Below are 18,039 nucleotides of genomic sequence, written 5' to 3'. Positions count from 1 at the left end.
ATAAATTATGTGAAGCTGGGCAGTGGTGGGGCACACCTTAAATCTCAGCACTCAGGAGGCAGAGGCAGGGGGATCTCTTTGAGTTTGAGTCCTGGTCTACAAGAGCTAGTTCAGGACAGGCTTCAAAACGACAGAAAAACCCTGTCTTGAAAAACAAAACAAAAAAGTAAAAATATTTTTTAGAAATTTCCAGCCATTGTGCTCTGACATTATACAAAATGTTTAATTATTCTTTGCCCCTGGTAATCTTTTCTTTAAAAAAAAAAGTGTGACAGTGGTGACACACACCTTTAATCCCAGCACTCTGGAGGCAGAGGCATGCAGATCTCTGAGTTCAAGGCTGGCCTGGTCTTGAGTTCCAGGACAGCCTCCAAAACTACAAAGAAACCCTGTCTCAAAACAACAAAACTATATATATATATAAAATGTATGAGTATGAGTGCCCTATCTGCTTGTAACCTTTAAGCCAAAAGAGGGCATCAGATCCTACTACAGATGCTTGTGAACCACCACAAGGTTGCTGGGAATTGAACTCAGGACTTCTGGAAGGACTGCCAGTCTTCTTAACGGCTGAACCATCTCTCCAGCATAACAGCTTAATTTTTGTTTTGTTTGTTTTTCGAGACAGGGTTTCTTTGTATTGTTTTGTTTTGGAACCTGCCCTGGCACTGGCTCTGTAGACCAGGCTGGCCTCGAACTCAGAGACAGCTGCCTCTGCCTCCCAAGTGCTGGGGTTAAAGGCATGCACCACCAATGCCTGGCAACAGCTAAATTCTTTTGGGTCCCGTAAGGGGTATGTACTCCTTACAGGGTCCTTTCTGAGTTACCTTGAATCATGGCAGTTGGCAATGGCAAAAATGTATTCAAAGCAAAGTCACATCTCAAGCCATGATGCAGAGACTGGATAGAGGTAGGCTTCCCCTGTGACAACCTCCAAAAACCACTAAGCAAGCATACAAGAAATTCCTTAATCTCTTTTGAGTGTTTCCAGTAACTCAAGGATCTCCTGTCAGCCTCTCCTCCCCCCATTGTGTGAGCTTGCATGCGTGCAGGTATCCATGTTCACTGACATGTTGAGTCAGAGGAGGATACTAGGTGTCCTGCTCTGTCACTCTCTACTCTATTCTATTGAAATAGAGTTTCTCACTGAACTTACAGCCAGACTAGTAGCCAGCCAACCCTAGGATCCCCTTCTCCACCCACCACAGCACTGAAGTTAAAGGTGTACACAACTAATCCTGGCTTTTTAACTTGTTCTCTGAGAACTTGAATCCAGATCCTTGTGTGTGGGCAGTAATTATGAAGAAGTGATGTCAGGTGGATCTCTTGAGTTCGAGGCCAGCCTAGTCTACAGAGCAAGTTCTAAGACAGCCAGGGCTACATAGAGAATCCCTGTCTCAACAAACAAAACAAAAATAAATAAATACAGTTTCACTATTTAGCCCTGACTGGCCTTGAATTTGCTCTGTAGACCAGTCTGGCCTCAAACTCAGAGATTCACCTGCCTCTGTATCTCAAGTTCTAAGATTAAAGGCACCACTACACCCTGCCCTAGTTGTTAAAGACCTGTAGAACCTTTCTGTCACCTATCCTGGTGACCAAGTCCAACACATGGCCCATTAGGGGACACCCAAACCTTATACAAACTATAGTCTTTTTCTTTATGTAGTAAATTAATTAACCCTCCTATGAATGCTCTTAGTTGAAATTTTCAGCCAGGCATTGGTGGCACATGCCTTTAATCCTGGCACTTGGGAGGTGGAGGCAGAGCAGGCAGATCTCTGAGTTTGAGGCCAGCCTGGTCTACAGAGCAAGTGCCAGGACAGGCTCCAAAGCAATACAGAGAAACCCTGTCTCAAAATCCTCCCCGACAAAATAGAAAATTTCCCATGTGCTGTCCTTCTGATTTGTATCTATGCACATGTTTACCAGTTTACCAGTGCACAAGACTTTGCTTGGTTGTTTAGATTTACTTCATCAGATTTTTGTTTCTGTTTTGTTTTTTGGGTGGTTGGTTGGTTAGTGGTGGTGGTTGTCGTTTTGGAGACAGGGTTTCTTTGTGTAGCCCTGGTTGTCCTGGAACTCGCTCTGTAGACCAGGCTGGCCTCAAACTCAAGGATCTGCCTCCCAGGATTAAAGGCTTGTGCCACTACTGCAACACTTTTTGGGTTTTGATAAAATTTCACTATAGAGACTAAGTTAGGCTCAAACTCATTCTCCTGCCTCTACTTACGGAGTGCTGGCATTAAAGGTGAGCACCACCACACCTGCACCATAAGCTTTTTCTATGGTTTCTAGTATTGAGTCATAGGAATGTCTTTACCTCTTTAAGATAATAAACGGTTCTTGGTAGTTTCCATATTTTCAACCTTTGATCCATAGAAATATATATCATCTATTATACGAAGTATGGAACCTGTCTGTTTATCCACTTACAATGTGCTAAGTAGAGCATGACTTTTCCTATTGCTGTGACAAAATACCCGACAAGAGCAACCTAAGGAAGGAAAGGTTTTGTTTTGTTTAAGATTTTATTATGTATAGTCTTCTCCCTGCATGTGCTCTGTAGACCAACAGAGGGCACCAGACCTCATTCAAGGTGGTTGTGGTTGCCGGGAATTGAACTCAGGACCTCTAGAAGAGCAGCCAATGCCCTTAACCACTGCGAGCATCTTCTCCAGCCTGGAAGGAGTTTGAGTCAGTCTGTTGTGCTGGAGAAAGCATGGTAGAGAGAACAGCTCCAACTGTGGCAGTTGCTCACACTGTCTCTGCAAGGCAGAGAAAGATGGATGCTAGTACTCAGCTTGCCTTCTCCCTTTTGTTCACTCCTGGATCCCAGCCCAGGGGTCCACATTTAGGGACCTCAATTAAGACATACCTCACAGATGTACCTAGAGGTATGTCTCCCATATGATTTTAAGTCAAGTTAACATCAAGATTAACCATCCCTCTTGAAATAGGAATTCTGTAGGTATCCCAGGCTAGCCTTGATATTATCCTCCTGTTTCAGCCTCCCCATTGCTAGAATTATAGGTATGTGCTACCATACCTGACAACATACCCCTTTTAAGTAGTCGTGGACCATGAACAAAAATTAGCCACAGGGCAAGCCTGACCATGTTTTATGAAATCATAGAGTGTATATTTTCTGTCCCAAATAGTATGGGTCAAATGAGTAGTACATCCATTTGTAAAACTTTATCATCTGCATGTTAGTGATGCCTTTTTTTTTTTTTTTTTTTTTAAGAAAAAAAAGCAAGTGATTGTGCAGTGTGGTGTTACCATAGAGGTCTATGCTTGAACCATACTGTTTAGCATCTGTGTCCTTCATGGAATCCATTTATACATATTCATCTGCTATTTTTCCATCCTTCTTGAGTTCAAAAACCCTCTTGAGGAGAACTGCAAAACTCCTGCCAAGTACATTCTCCTAATTCTTATGAAATCCAGAGGGTTTGAAGGTCTGGAAGCTTCCCAAGCAGAAGAAATGATGATTGAAGGCCAGGGTCAAAAAGGACTATTGTGTGTTGGAGTCACCGAGGACACCAGGCTGGTGGGAACAAGCACTGGCAGGATAGTTTGATAAGGCAGGGTGAAGCCAAATCTGAACCACAGATTGCTCCAAGACTCAGGATGAGACATGTTCCAGCCACTAAGCAACAAAGGCCTACCATGAATTATCAACTTTCTGGCTGGTTAAAAAAAAAGTTAGATGGGAGGGTGGTGGTGGCAGCGGAGCGGCGGAGCACACCTTTAGTTCCAGCACTGGGGGAGGGGGGAGCAGGGGGGCAAAGGCAGGTGGATCTCTGTGAGTTTGAGGCCAGCCTGTTCTACAGAGTGAGTTCCAGGGACAGGCAGCCACATTTCAGAAGGGCTGAAATTAGAAGACTCTGAAGGTCAGTAGATTAGCAAGGCTCAACAAACACCTATTGAGAACTGATGTTCAAGGTGTTTGAGGTAAAGAAAGGGTACAAGTCAGGCATGGTGGTTCACTCCTTTAAATCTCAGCACACAGGAGGCAAAGGCAAGCAGATCTCTGTAAGTTTGAGGCCCACCTGGTCTACAAGACCTAGTTCCAGGACAGGCTCCAAAGCTACACAAGGAAACCCTGACTCAAAAAAAACAAAACAACCCACTTTTTGAAATTACATTTATTTATGTATGTGTGTGTAGGACAGAGGACACTTGCAAGAGTTGCTTCTCTTCTTTTACCCTGTGGGTCTTGGGAATTGAACTCAGGTTGTCTCAGAAGCACTCAAGTGCCTTTATCCTCTGAACCATTCTACCAGCCTATAATGCTTTTTAAAACAACCTTTGGGCTAGGTATTGGTGGCACATGCCTTTAATCCCAGCACTTGGGAGGCAGAAGCAGGAGGATCTCTGTGAGTTTGAGGCCAGCCTGGTCTACAAATCCAGTTCCAGAACAGCCAGGACTACACAGAAAAACCCCCAGTTTTGAAAAAACAAAAAATAAATAAAAATCTTCGGGCTGGATTCAGCCCTGGGCACAACACATGATGTTACAACAGTCAGGAAGTGGAGACAGGAATGTCTGGAATCCAACTCAACTACAAGAGACCTTGTCTTCAAAATCTAAATTAAATTAAAAGGTTTAAGGTATATGAGACTATATATGTTTAGTTTGTCAAAAACAAACAAATCCTTCAATAAATTAAGCATTTATACAACTGTATTTTGTTGCAAGTAAATTGTGTCTCAATAATTGTAATCATAAAAAAATACTATGATCTATAATAAAGGTAATGTGAGGGGTATGTCAACTCATGAGGAGAAGAATTAAACCCAGGGGAGATTTTCCAGTCTATTTCAGAGTCAGAGATTGGGTTTGTGGGACACACACACACTCTCTGACACTTGCCATTTACCAGACCCTGAGGTGAACACCACTTACCTCCATACTTGGGCTGGGAGGGGCTCAGGAGTGAAGCACCAGGAGACCATGTGCAAAGGAAAACCAAACTCAAAAGATGTCTGTGGAAACTCAAGTAGCCAGGAGAAAGTAGGCTGGGGCAGTGTCTGAGGCTGGAAAATCCAGGTGGGTGGGAGAGCAGAGGAAAAGGAAGTAATCGTAAAAGCAAAGAAAACAGGAAATGTCTGATAAATTGTTTTAAGCACTTGATAAAAAGCAGAAAATTGGGTTCCCATCCAGCCAGCCTGCTCTTCTAGATAAAGGAATCATAAAAATAAATAAATTTGGGGGTGGGTGGGTATTATTTTGCTTTTCATAACAGGGTTTCTCTGTGTATCTCTGGCTGTCCTGGAACTCATTGTGTAGGTGAGGCTGGTCTGGTACTGGGGTCAAAGGTGTGTGCCACCACTGCCCTGCAATTTTTAAAAATTTTAATTGCATTCTATGTGTATGGTGTTTTGTCTGTGCACCACATACCACCACGTGTGTTTCTACTAACTGAGGAAGCCAGAAGAGAGCATCAGATCCCGTGGGACTGGAGTGACAGTCAAGCTCCTGTATGGAGTGCTGAGAATCACACCCAGATATTCTGGAAGAAGATTTATTATGTATACATCGTTCTTCCTGCATGTATCCCTGCAGGCCAGAAGAGGGCACCAGATCTCATTACAGATGGTTGTGAGCCACCATGTGGTTGCTGGGAATTGAACTCAGGACCTCTACAAGAGTAGCCAGTGCTCTAAACCTCTGAACCATCTCTCCAGCCCCAGAAGAACTTTTAATTGTTTAAGAGCTCAGTGCTCTTAATTGCTGAACAATTTCTCCAGCCCCAAGGACTACTTTATAAAAGTGCATTATATTTATTTTGTGTCTGTATGGGCACAGGTTGCACATGTGAGGTCAGAGGGTTATGTGCAGAGTTGGTCTGTCTTCCCTTCCACCTTTTGGGTCCTAAGGATTGAACTGTGTCATAAAGCCTAGTGGCAAGAGCCTTTAGTTGTTGACCCATCTCACCAGCCCATATGTGAGTTTTTGTTCATCTTCTGATTGTGTTCTTTTTAGATAGCGTCTCACTATGTAGCCCTGGATGATCTAGAACTCGCCATGCAAACCAAGCCAGTCTCAAACTCCTGTAGATCCAGCTTCCTCTGCCTCCCAGTGCTGGAATTAAAGGTGTACACCACCACAACCAGCAGCTCTCTTTTGGGACAGGGTCTTGCTATGTTACCATGGCTGCATAGAAACCAGATAGCCAGGCTGGCCCAGAACTCGGTGTAGCCCAGCCCAGACTAGAACCCAAAGAATTCATGCTGCCACTACCTCTGCCCAAGAGCAGAACTTACAGGTGTATATCACCACACCTGGCTAAAATATTTTTGCATTAGGACTGGCAAGAGAGCTTGTTGCAAAATACTGAGGACCTGCATTCAGATCCCCAGAATCCATGTAAAAAGCCAGGGGTGATAACATGTGCCTGTAATTCTAGCCCTTGGGGGACAAAGACAGGTGAATTCCTGAAGCTCAGTGGCCAGCCAACAGGCCTGGCCAAATCCATGAGCTTTGGGTTTAGTAAGACTGTCTCAGTCTTGCCATGTTACCCAGACTGGCCAGGAACTGAACTCCTAGGTTCAGCTTCCCAAGTAGCTGGGACTGAACACACCTAGCTCCAAGATTTTTTTAAAGCTATTAGGTGATTATTTGACGTGCATTCTGGTCTGGAAACTGCTGTCCTAGGTCACCTTCAATTATTCAACAAACTGCTTTAATTGGGTGATAGGGAACACAGGCCTGGACAAGGATCCTGAGAAAACACTGAGAACTAGATTAATACTGGAAACCATTTTTTGTTCACCTGACGAATTAAATGCTTCTAATACTGGGTTAAATGCTCTTTATTTGAGTTTCTTATGTGCAAAGCAAGACAAGGACTTTGCCCAACCCAGCAAGGTGTCATGAGAAGTGTCACAAAAACTAAGCCTTCTACCTAGCCCTCTTTCTCCAGCCATTCCTTATAGGCTCCAGCATAGTGTCGAGCCCTGTGGAGAAAAAGAGTGCTGAAGGAACAGGTCCAGTAGGCAGTCCCCAGTCAGTTCCCAGTTAGCAAGCCTTACACCTTGTCATACCCTGTGTATCCAAGACCTTGTGCCAGCTGTGTGGCCTGGGAGCCCCGCTTGCCCATCTGACAGAAGAAAATAAGATTCTTGTCTTCAAGCGTTGGCTTCTCAGCACTGTACAAAGCTTGGAAAGCAGCTGGGTCCATGGTCAAGGCAATTTCCAACTCAGACACTGAGAGAGGACAAAATGGAGAGCCAGTGGCACGTTGGGGTTCACAATATGAGTGTAAAGGAGTAGAGTCCTGGCCAGTCTGTAGAGATTGTCCAGATGTGTGGCGACCACCCAGCACACAATCTGCAGAGATTGTCCAAACGTGTGGCGGCCACCCCACACCCCCACAGCTACCAGTGCAGGAAGTTAGGCCAGAAGCACAGCCAGCCACTTTGAGTCAGTTCTAAGGAGGCAGTAGAGGAGCAGGTGGATTAAGGAATCCAGCTTCAGGCAAGGCAAGTATAATATAGCTGCTGAGCTGCCCCTCTGCCTGCCTGTTATCCCCTCAAACTGGATAAGCTAGTTCCACTGCCAGGATTCTCCATTCAGCTTTTCTCTGGGAAACCCGAGCACTGGCTTGAGCAAATAAAAGGCCACCCCTATCGTCCCTACCCTAAATGGGGCCCCTTTAGCTAAGACCATCGTGGACTGTCCCTTTGCCAACACAAGAAATCCTCTACCAGGGATGTTGAGTGCCCCGGGGATGGTACCAGCTTCTGCCTCCTCCCGGGATCGAACATCGAAGAGCCGGGCCCTGCCTGAGGCTAGGAGTGACCGCAGTTCAGGGAACGAGACTGTAGGCACTGAGAAAGAGGACAGGGAAGAACTGAGGGCTGGGGGATCACAAAATGCCTGTGGCTTGTGCGCCCTCCCTGCGAGCTTCCCACCCAGTGGAGCTGCTTATGAGCACACCCTGTGCTCCTCTCTCCACAGACAACTCTACCCAGGGGACCAGCATATTCAACCTCACCCCCACGTCCTTCTCCGGTACCTCCAGTCATGGTGCCAGCAGCAGCAGTTGTGTGACTGAGACGCAGGAGTGCAACCCGAAACATCTCCCCTTGCTCCCTGAGCCCAACCACGGAAACCGGAAATGGAAGCAAAGGTGTGGCCTCTGGCTGGCACACACACAGTGCCCCAGTAACACCTTTTGGTGATACTCTTAACACCAGCCCACAGTTGAAACCTTTAACAGCTGCCCAGTGTAGGCCGGAAATGACATCCAGGTTTGGCACAGGTACCAGGACTCTGGGTAATGAGTATAGGAATAGCAGCACCCCACCCACCCAAAGGTTGACCCAGCCCTTACTGGTCAAAGGGTAATATGTATCTCTCCTTCCCTCAGAGCCCCACAAAAGAAGGAAAACAGACAATCTGTGGCTCTAAACAATTTTATCTTAAAAAAAAAAGAAAAGAAAAGAAAAAGAAATAAAAAGAACCATCCCTAGAAGGGAAGGCTCTCAGTGAGCCCCTGCCTATCTTTCTCCCTGGCTTCAGAGACTTCTGCAGAGGCCCCAGCTGCTCACTGGCCTCTCTACTATTCATGGGATAGCAGCCACCTAGCATCCTTCCCAACCTCTTGAATATAAGCCTGCTCCCCAGAGTAATCAGGTGCGTATCTTAACTTCTGCTCCAGGGCAAGGAAGAACCAGTGACAGTGCTAGACCCACAGAGTGTCCACAGGCCCTCTGCTGGGCACTCTAAGCAGGCACAAGGCAAGCCCAGATTTAGTGTGTCCAGTGTCGATGGATACAGCACATGCAATGTGCAAAAGGAGCACAAGGGCCCGGGGACTACACATTGGGGGCAGGCAATACGTCAGTACATGTCCACTTTGTGTTTCCCACCACTCACTGCAGACTGCCACACCACAGGGCCTCAGTTCAAAGACAAGCTTGCCAAACTCCCCCCAGTCCCATGCCAGAAGTAGGCAGTGAGGGAAAGGGGCAGGGGGTTATTAGCCTGTTGCTCCTGGGCTATCTGCAGTTCTAGGGCCCAAAGCCCCCAAATCCCCACAGTTAGTTGCTGTCATTCTTGATGACGACCTCTAATCCATGGTGCCGTAACTGAGCTCGTAGAAGCAGGTTCTTGTTTTTAAGATCTTCCACCTGCACAGAGAGGAGGCAATAAGGGAAATGACAGGGAAAAAAATTGATATTGCCACAAACTTAGTCACACACCCAGTGCTGAGGGCAATGTGAAGTGTTTTCTAGGGAATTCAAACTGGGTCAGTGTGTACTGGGCTGCCATGGGGCCTGCCTGGCATTTGTCTGACCTGTTGTCGAAGCACATCATTGTCTAGCTGCAGTTGATCTAACCCCTGCAATTCTTCAGACAACCGGTGGTTGCTCTGCCGCAGCTCCTGGATATAATCGCAGGCTTTGGATAGGATTCCACCTTTACTCTACAAGACAAAGTCAACAAAATGAGGACAAAGGCTTAAAACACTTCGCTTACCTCCCAAGAGCACATTCATACTTTCAGCCTGTTTCCCCTCAGAATGGTGATACACGATCTCAGAGAATATTGTGAAAAAGGGACTCTGAAAACAATTCCAGGAGACACAACTTTAGCCCCCTCCCTGCTACCAGGGTCTTTCCATGACCTGGCCAGACTTGGTGCTCTCCATAGAGCAGTCTGGGATGATTTTGGACAGCTGCACAATCCAGTTGTTGATCTTGTCCCGGCGACGGCGCTCCACTGTGGGGCAAATGGAGGACAAAATGACTCAGTGAAAAATGAGCAGCCCTTCCTCCCCTCACACATCACCACAGTTCCCAAATCTACTTCGGTTGCTCCTGGCTTCACATCTGGATGTCCCCTACCTTCATTATGTTGAGCCCTTCGCTTCTCATCTCGAGTTGTCCTGGGAGCCTCAGACTTCCTGACAGTAGAATCCAGAAAGAAAAAAGACTGTTTAGGGTGAGGAATTACACAGGATTTCGCAGGCATTAAAATCACTCAAAATAACTAAGAAGAGACAAGGCCACTCACGGGGAATAAGGGTGGGTCCTGGGGGCAATTGAACGCTGGCTCCCTCCCTGCAATACTTCTTGTGGTGACATCATCACAAAGAACTGACCTGTGGAGATGTGAGTTAGGTTTTTGTCAGGACTTGGGACTAGGACCCTCACCAAGGCCTTAGGACTCATTTGAGAACATGCTCCCATCTGCTAGTAGAGCAGCTCAGGCCCACTATATGCCCTAATTCTCTCTCTCTCTCTCTCTCTCTCTCTCTCTCTCTCGTGTGTGTGTGGGGGGTGGAGGTAGTGGGGATGGGGGGGTTGGACACTGTTTTTCTGTAAAGCTTTGGCTGTACTGCAATTCACTCTGTAAATCAGGCTGTTTCCCAAGTGCGTGGGTTCACCACTGCCACTGCCGCTGCCAGGCAACCCTCATCTTACTAATTACTAATAGTCAAGCACTAAGGTCCAGAGCCCACCCGCACACACATCCCCCATCCTAGCCCTACTAGCTGCCGTCCTTGTAGTATCTTACCAGTGCTGGGAGGGGTTGCCTGGCCCAGTAGTGCCTCTGAACCCTGGGTGGTAACAACAGCAGTTGTACTTCCAGACGTGGTACCCCCTGACCCATCTCCCACTGCAGTGCTGGGAAAGTAAGTGTAATGTGTTTCAGCAGCTGTTCCCTCCGACTCAACTGCATCGTCACTGGTGAAAGCACCCTGGATCACTGCCTGAGAAGGGAGATGAGAACACAGTCCAGTCATTCAGGGACACATTCCCATGCTGTCACCCTGAAGCTTCTATCTCTTACCACAAGGAAGGAGAAACACTGAGAGCCATGTGCCCAAAGTTAGCAATGAATGCAGCCCAACACAAAACTACATACACTTACTTAAAATATGAGTTGTGGGTTTTTTTTCTTAATTCAATTGTGGGGGGGTGGGGGCTAGAGAGATGGCTCAGAGGTTAAGAGCACTGGCTGCTCTTCCAGCGGTCCTGAGTTCAATTCCCAGCAACTACATGGTGGCTCACAACCATCTGTAATAAGATCTGGTGCCCACTTCTGACATGTAGGCAGGACACTGTACACAGTAAATAAATAAATCTTTAAAAGAAAACAAAAACAATTGTGTGGGGGATTTTTTAGATCTATTTTTGTATGTATGACTATTTTGCCTGCATGTATGCATGTGTACTATGTGTGTGCCTACTGCCTGGGGAGGTCAGGAGGGTATTTGATACCCTAAAACCAGATGGCTGATCTACCATCTAGATATTAACAACTGAACTCGGGTCCTCTGTTTTTGCTTTTTTTTTTATTTTGGTTTTTCTAGACAAGGTTTCTCTGTATTGCTTTGGAGGCTGTCCTAGAACTCACTCTGTAGACGAGGCTGGCCTCAAACTCACAGAGATCCGCCTGCCTCTGCCTCCCAAGTGCTGGGATTAAAGGCCTGTGTCACCACAGCCTGGCTATTCAGGACCTCTGAAAGAGCAAAAAGTGAGCCGGGCGTTGGTGGTGCATGCCTTTAATCCCAGCACTTGGGAGGCAGAGGCAGGCAGATCCCTGTGAGTTTGAGGCCAGCCTCATCTACAGAGTGAGTTCCAGGACAGCCTCCAAAGCAATATGAGAAACCCTGTCTTGAAAAAACAAACAAAAACAAAAAGAGCAAAAAGTGCTCATAACTGCTAAGCAATCTCTCAAGCCCCAATTGCAAGGTTCATGGGCATAATCTCTGTAGATGACTGTGTCATGTCTCAGTGACAAAATGTTGAATACATCTGAACCAAGTGCTTTGAGTTAAGCCTCCCAAGATTCACCCCCACTATTCTAATCCCATCCCTCCTTCCTGTTGGCTCCCTTGTTTCTCTTATGGCTAAAAGCTCTCTAGTCCTCTCCCAGCCTATCCCCCATACCTGGGTCATAGACTGAGTGGCAGGGTAGCCACTGATGGCGCCAGTGCCCTCTGTCTGGCCATCCAACTGCCCCTCAGACACCTGGATCACCCTGTACATCACCTAGAAGCAATGGAGAAGGGGGAGGGGTAGGAAGAGAAGATAAGATAAGAGTAAGTACCAGAATCCTAAGTCCTCTCAGAAAGTGCCTTTTGGACTGAGTCCCAGGAGTCTCTCAAAAACAGAATCAGCTATTTGTCCCTTCTTTCCTCATTTTGAGGCTTTAGCATACCCATCCCACACCAATCTCGCCTCTTAGCCTCCTATTAACATTTCATCCCAATAGTACAGTTTCATCTTATTGTCTAAGCCACAGCTCCCCAGAATATGTTCAAGCACCTCCCTTGATCCCAACCCCAGATAACATCTGCAGCCACCTGGCCCCTCCCTTACCTGGCCCCCATTCTCAGTTCGGAAGACGTACTTGACGTTGGGATCAGGGAAAGTAGCAGCTGACTGGATGCTGGCGATAGCTACACTAGTTGGGTCCTCTCCAGTAGCTACTGCACCTATATTAGAAGAGGCAAAGAACTTTCTGAGTTAACTGCTTTTCTCCCTGTTCTACTTGCATGTCATTTAAAAGATGGCCCAGTCAGCTGAAGGAGGAGGGAGGCTATGATGGGCTCTTGGTCATGATTTAGCATTCACCTTCCTGAATCTGCACTGTCCCCTCTTCGGTTTCAGCTGTTTTCTGCTGCCTATGTATGGTAAAAACAGAACACAAAGAGAAGATGTGAGAAGTTCACTGGCTTAGTAACGTGGTTCCTAAACTCAATAGCATTCACAACGGGCTTTAGGTTGTTAGGTTAGATAATGACAGTGTTTTAACAGTCAGTAAACAACAGATATTACTGCCAGTCGTGGTGGTGCATGCCTTTAAAATCTCCACACTACAGACGCAGGTTGGATCTCTGTGATTTTTTTTTAGGCCAACCTGGTTTACATAGTTCCAGAAGAGCCAGGCTATGTAGAGATATATTCTGCCAAATAAATAAATACAAAGACTAGTAAACTATTTATCATGTATATAGACATTAGGCTATAAGCATTTTTTTTTTTTTTTTTTCCTTTTTGGTTTTTTCAAGATAGGGTTTCTCTGTATCATCCTGGCTGTCCTGGAACTTACTCTGTACACTAGGCTGGCCTCAAACTCAGAGATCAGCCTGCTTTTGCCTCCCAAGCACCACCTGGCACACTGTCTTGATACTAATAATGACACATGAAATCAATAGGGCAATTTAATAAAGGAAACCAAAATCACATAGCTGTAAGTGGTGGAGCTGGGGGACCCAAATCCCGTTCTGCCTGGATCTAATACTCTTAGCCATTTTGCGTTCTTCAAAACCATCTCTCTCTCATCCCAGATACCACTTCTTCACTTACCCCTTCATCTCTCTGTGAGGGGGCTCATCCGAGGAACTGGTCTCTTTTTGGAAGTCTTCGTATCTCCTGACTCAAAGGCCTGAGTGCTAAATCCTGGTGGAAATTACAGAGTTTACAGTGAGGCTAGGCAACTGAATAGCTTTCCAAGTTCTGGAACATAGGCTCCAAGACAAAGCCAGGAAAATAAGCCGGTCATCTGCAAAGGACAGTTGACTCCCCAATTCTAATGGCGAAGGCTGGCACACAATGACCAAAAAGCAACTCTTCATGAGACATTGTGGCTCACTCCTGGAATCCTAATATTCAAGGGAATGAGACAGGAGGACTGGTTTAAGTTTGAGGCTAGTTTTGGCTACAGAATGAGACCTTGGAGAGAAAAAGAACCAGGTGTGCTTGCCCATGCCTATAATCCCAATACGGTGGAGGCAGAAGAATTGGGAATTTAAGGCCATCCTGGGTTGCAAAGCAAGTCTTAGACCAGGTTGGGTTATTAAGAACTTGTTACAAAAACAAACAAACAAAAATCACCATTAACTGGGGAGATGACTCAGGGGCAAAAGCTCTTGGAATGGAAGCCTGACACCTGAGTTCTAAAACCTACACAAGAAAGGGATGCAGTAGTGAGGGCATCTGTAAGTCACAGTATACCTCAAAAGACAGATGAACAGCAGAGATAGGAGAATCTCTGAAAGCTGGGTGGCAAATGCAGCAATGAAACTCTGTCTCCAGTAAGGTAGAAAGGCAAGGACTGACACACCAAGGTTGTCCTCTGAACAAAAGAGAAAAGTCAGGCTATTAAGATGGCTCAGAACACTGGACAATAGCAGTGCATGCCTTTAATCCCAGCACTGGAGAGATAAAAGCAGGCAGGATTTCTCTGAGTTCAAGGCCATCCTGGACTACAGGACAAGCGATGTGAACTATTACTTTAACTAGGCAAAGATGTGTTACATTTGCTTATGTTGCATTTGTTTAACTATATAAAACTGTGTAGCATTTGTTTAACTATGTAAAGATGTGTTGCTGTTTCATAATGCCTGCCTAAGGCACCTGATTGGTCAAATAAAAAGCTGAACAGCCAATAGCTAGGCAACAGAGGAATAGGCAGGGTTTTCAGGCAGATAGAATAAGTAGGAGGAAGGATCTAGGCTTGGAGAAGAGAAAACAAGGGAGAAAGAGAAGGACAGCCCAGGGCCAGAAGTCAGGCACTGTCAGACAAAAGAGAGGAAACAGGAAAGTAAGAGACACAGAATGAAAGAAAGGTAAAAAGCTCCAAGGCAAAATGTAGATGAGGAGAAACAGGTTAATAAGTTATAAGAGCTAGCAAAAAGCAAGCATAAGCTCCGACATATGATCTGCTGGAGCATATGAAAACCTGACCCACAAACCCAAAGCTGCAGGATTTCCACAACACAGGGCGACAGCAGGATAACCAAGAGGAATTCCAGTGGTGAGGGGCTAGCAGTGATAGGGTAACAGAAACCAGAGGTCTTGAGCCAGACCAGTGACTCTTTGCAATGAAAGCTTGCAAGTAAAGATATATGGAGGGGTTTGCTGCATAATTCACTGTCACACTGCAGCTTCCTTGATGAGACCTTTAATTTTTTTCCCTCCCCTCCTTTTTTCTCTGAAATTTTATTTTATTTGGGTAGGGTGCAGGGCAGATTTGAACAGATGGGGAAATGAATGGGATTAAGATACACGGTATAAAAGATACACAGGATAAATAAAAAAGTAAAAACAAGCATAAGGCCAAACAGTCATAACTAATATTAATTTCTGTGTCATGACTTGGAGGCTGGCAGTCAAAGAAAGCCTGCTACAATCTAGAGCTACAGAGAAACCTTGTCTCAAAAGAAAGAGTTTAAATAATGTTCTTTACACCTATCTATTTATTTATTTAGGTTTTAGTTAAAACAGGGTTTCTCTGTGTAGCTCCGGATGTCCTGGAACTCACTTGTAGACCAGGCTGTCCTCCAGCTCAGAAATTCTGCCTGTTTCTGCCTCCCTGTATGTTGGCTCGCACTGCCACTGCCTAGCTTCTCCTCCACATTCATTCCACCTCCAAGAGGGGAAGGAGATAATTATACCAGAAGCCTGAGAAATAATGTGTTTCAAGGTGCATTACTGAGGCAATTATAGATTATTACTAAGGTTATTATAGCTAGGGCCATGTTTAGACCACCACTATCAAAGAATACTTACCATGGTCCCTGATGCTTCTTAGACACAAACTGTATAATAAAGAATTCTAAGCAGGGCGGTGGTGGCACACACCTTTAATACCACAGCACTAGGGAGACAGAAGCAGGCAGATCTCTGAGTTAGAGGCCAGCATGGTCTACAGAGTGAGTTCCAGGACAGCCAGGACTACACAGAGAAACCTTGTCTTGAAAAACCTCACCAGGCGTTTTGGTCCTTTAGTTCCAGCACTCAGGAGGCAGAAACAGGTGGATCTCTGAATTTCAGGCTGGCCTGATCTACATATTGAGTTCTAAGACAGCTAAGGGTATGTAAAGAGAGATCCTGTCTCAAAATAAAACAACAACAAAGAAATTCCAGTCCTCAACATCAAAAGGGAAAAGCTGGAACCCTCTTTTTGCCATTGGAAAACCATCAGTAACCACAAAACCTAGATTTCGCTCTTGGGCAAGATTCTACTATCAGGGATCTTGTTTTGGGGGAGTTCAAATTTACAGCATCTGTTACAAACTCTAAAGCCCAAGTGCATCATATTCAAGGCGCCTTTATTTTATTCATCAAGGCTTCCTGTAGAGAAACACAGTTACTAAAATGTTGCCATGACAACTCCAAATCAACTAAGCCTCAGGAGGAAGGGGGAAAAAATCCAGGCTCAGGGTTCTGCAGGAGAAAAAGACAATGGGGGAGGAATCCATCTACAATGTTTCTGCCTTAGGACTCTTGACACCCCGCCAGAGAACAGAAAAACAAAGAACTGAGCAGACAGATGCCTCCAGAAAGAAACAGCTGCACAGTACAAAGCAATAAAATAATCTCAACAAGAAAGGGCAAGATTTTTTGTAAATTTTCCACCCATACAATCCTCCAAACCTTTCTAATCCAAAGAATATCTTTGTTTAGTGGATAAGCCTTGGAAAGCCCGCGAGGAAAGAAAATGGTAACAAAAATAACAAAAAGGAATTGAAAGTGAAACTGACCGTCCAAAGTAATGTTGCAAAGGGAGGCAGCACCAGTTTTTAGGGACCACCTAGGTCTCCCATCCTCAAAACGCCAGGAGGAAGAGCCCCTCCAAAGCTTGTTGCATGACCTGCATGAGCAGGCAATGAAGAGAAGGCAACGCACAGGAAGCAAGTGCATAGCCCACAGCTGTCAGACAGAGCAACTTCTGAGGCCACCCAGCAACGGCGTTAGGCTACTTACTCAAATCTTGGTTGTACATCCGGAAGCGTTTCCTCAGCATTAAGAATATGTGACACGGAAATCAGCATAGGATGTTGTGGTTTGCACGCTCAAAAGGAGGGCCAAGCAAACGCCCTCGCCAAGCACGGACGCAAAGGCCAAAGGCCAAAAGAAAAGAGATCAAGTTCTGAAAGAATCCAGGCGCCGGGACCTTGCCTGAGAACCAGGCGTCTCCCTGCAGGCCCACCAACTTAGGGGAGGCGCTCGGGGAGCGGAGCGCCCTCCAGGCGCGAGCCCCGAAGCCCGCGCGGTGACCCCGTCGGCCCAGCCCCGCTCGCCCCGCGCCCCAGCTGCTCCGCAAAGGAGACAGGAAAGGACGCCGGGGTCCTCCCCAGGCCTGCGGCTGGCAGCTGCGGCCCGCGGAGGGGCACCGCGGGAGGGTGGGACCTGTGCACTTCGCACCCGGGAGCGAGCTCGGCCCACAAAGCAGGACAGGAGATAAAGAGCCAGGCACGGCCCCCTCCCCCAAAACAAAGGCTTCGTCCCGCGGCGCTGCCTGCCCGGAGAAAACGAAGCAAAGCCAGGCTGCCCCGCCTCGACGCTCCACCTGGTCCCCAGACCCTGGCTGGCTCCTACGCACTCACCGACCCAGGCCGCTTTAGTCGCCGATTTCCCCCGGCAGCGTTCTCTCTCTTTGGATCTAGGTCTCTCCATAGACAGCTGCTCATGCGCAGTCGCAGCTTGCCGCCATGTTGGTGAGGGGCGGAAGTGTCTCCTCGGCCCGCCCTGCCTACTGACGGCTCCAGAACCTCCCCATTTCCGTTCGGTTCAAATCTGGATGCGCGCTAAAGCCGACGTGGGTATGTGAGTTTTTACAGGCCCCAAGAGAAGCAGTAGAGTTCTTGCTGTTTTCAGCAAGAACCAGAAAAAAAAAAAAAAAAAACGACTAAATTGTACTTCCATCTTGGTGCTAGGCGGAGCCTTTTTGGTTTCACTGAAAGGAAGTAGGGGCCATCTTTAACAAGGGCAATTTGGAACGCCATCTTGGATAAGGGCATCATTTTAAGGGGTTTTCAAGTGGACATTGGGACATTTCTGGCCATATGTAGATCTGGGTATATTCCTTTGTACTAGCGTCAGCAATCCCCAAAGACCTCATATTTTCCATTCTTTCCGAGGCTCATGTGACAGTTTTGATTCCCATTTTTCTCATTCAGGGTTTATACCCATAATGGTTTTGGAATAGTGAAGTATAAATAACTAGAATTTAGATTCTGAAATTCAGACCCCGATCTTAACACTTTCTTTGAGACCGGATTACTA

At 46.4% G+C, this 18,039-nt stretch overlaps 2 protein-coding genes across 4 annotated transcripts; both read right to left on the bottom strand.

Annotated features, from left to right (window-relative positions):
* Window positions 1-6,806: 6,806 nt before the first annotated feature.
* Window positions 6,807-8,334, bottom strand: Tstd1 (thiosulfate sulfurtransferase like domain containing 1). The gene is made up of 4 exons (XM_051186280.1): window positions 8,028-8,334; window positions 7,717-7,839; window positions 7,054-7,216; window positions 6,807-6,966 (listed from the first exon to the last, which is right to left on the bottom strand). The coding sequence occupies exons 1-4, from the start codon at window positions 8,089-8,091 to the stop codon at window positions 6,915-6,917; spliced, it is 402 nt and encodes a 133-aa protein (XP_051042237.1). The 5' UTR covers window positions 8,092-8,334; the 3' UTR covers window positions 6,807-6,914.
* Window positions 8,335-8,411: 77 nt separating this feature from the next.
* Usf1 (upstream transcription factor 1) lies at window positions 8,412-17,525 on the bottom strand. 3 transcript variants are annotated; one of them, XM_051186276.1, is made up of 11 exons: window positions 17,361-17,525; window positions 13,336-13,428; window positions 12,601-12,650; window positions 12,346-12,461; window positions 11,914-12,015; window positions 10,535-10,730; window positions 10,031-10,118; window positions 9,862-9,920; window positions 9,642-9,736; window positions 9,312-9,440; window positions 8,412-9,144 (listed from the first exon to the last, which is right to left on the bottom strand). In XM_051186276.1, the coding sequence occupies exons 2-11, from the start codon at window positions 13,341-13,343 to the stop codon at window positions 9,055-9,057; spliced, it is 933 nt and encodes a 310-aa protein (XP_051042233.1). In that variant the 5' UTR covers window positions 13,344-13,428; window positions 17,361-17,525; the 3' UTR covers window positions 8,412-9,054. The 3 variants fall into 3 exon arrangements, with proteins under 3 accessions (XP_051042233.1, XP_051042234.1, XP_051042235.1); XM_051186277.1 differs by lacking the exon at window positions 17,361-17,525 and adding an exon at window positions 16,738-16,889; XM_051186278.1 differs by lacking the exons at window positions 13,336-13,428; window positions 17,361-17,525 and having other exon boundaries at window positions 12,377-12,461; window positions 12,601-12,656.
* Between the last annotated feature and the right edge of the window lie 514 nt (window positions 17,526-18,039).

Source organism: Phodopus roborovskii, unplaced genomic scaffold (assembly GCF_943737965.1).
Source record: "Phodopus roborovskii unplaced genomic scaffold, PHOROB, whole genome shotgun sequence".
NCBI classification, from domain to species: Eukaryota; Metazoa; Chordata; class Mammalia; order Rodentia; family Cricetidae; genus Phodopus; species Phodopus roborovskii.
The sequence above is the reverse complement of the archived record's forward strand: the minus strand, read 5'-3'. Positions and strand labels throughout refer to the sequence as shown.

Excerpts from the sequence above, each read along its gene's own strand:
- Tstd1 (XM_051186280.1), bottom strand. The coding sequence starts at position 8,091 with ATGTTTCGGGTTGCACTCCTGCGTCTCAGTCACACAACTGCTGCTGCT. Across the intron at positions 7,217-7,716 it reads CGGGGCACTCAACATCCCTG|TGTCTGAGTTGGAAATTGCC; the intron begins GTAGAGGATTTC and ends GTCCTCTCTCAG. Across the intron at positions 6,967-7,053 it reads CAAGGTCTTGGATACACAGG|GGCTCGACACTATGCTGGAG; the intron begins GTATGACAAGGT and ends TTTTCTCCACAG.
- Usf1 (XM_051186276.1), bottom strand. Across the intron at positions 10,119-10,534 it reads GGCAACCCCTCCCAGCACTG|GTCAGTTCTTTGTGATGATG; the intron begins GTAAGATACTAC and ends ACATCTCCACAG. Across the intron at positions 9,737-9,861 it reads AAGGGCTCAACATAATGAAG|TGGAGCGCCGTCGCCGGGAC; the intron begins GTAGGGGACATC and ends TTTGCCCCACAG.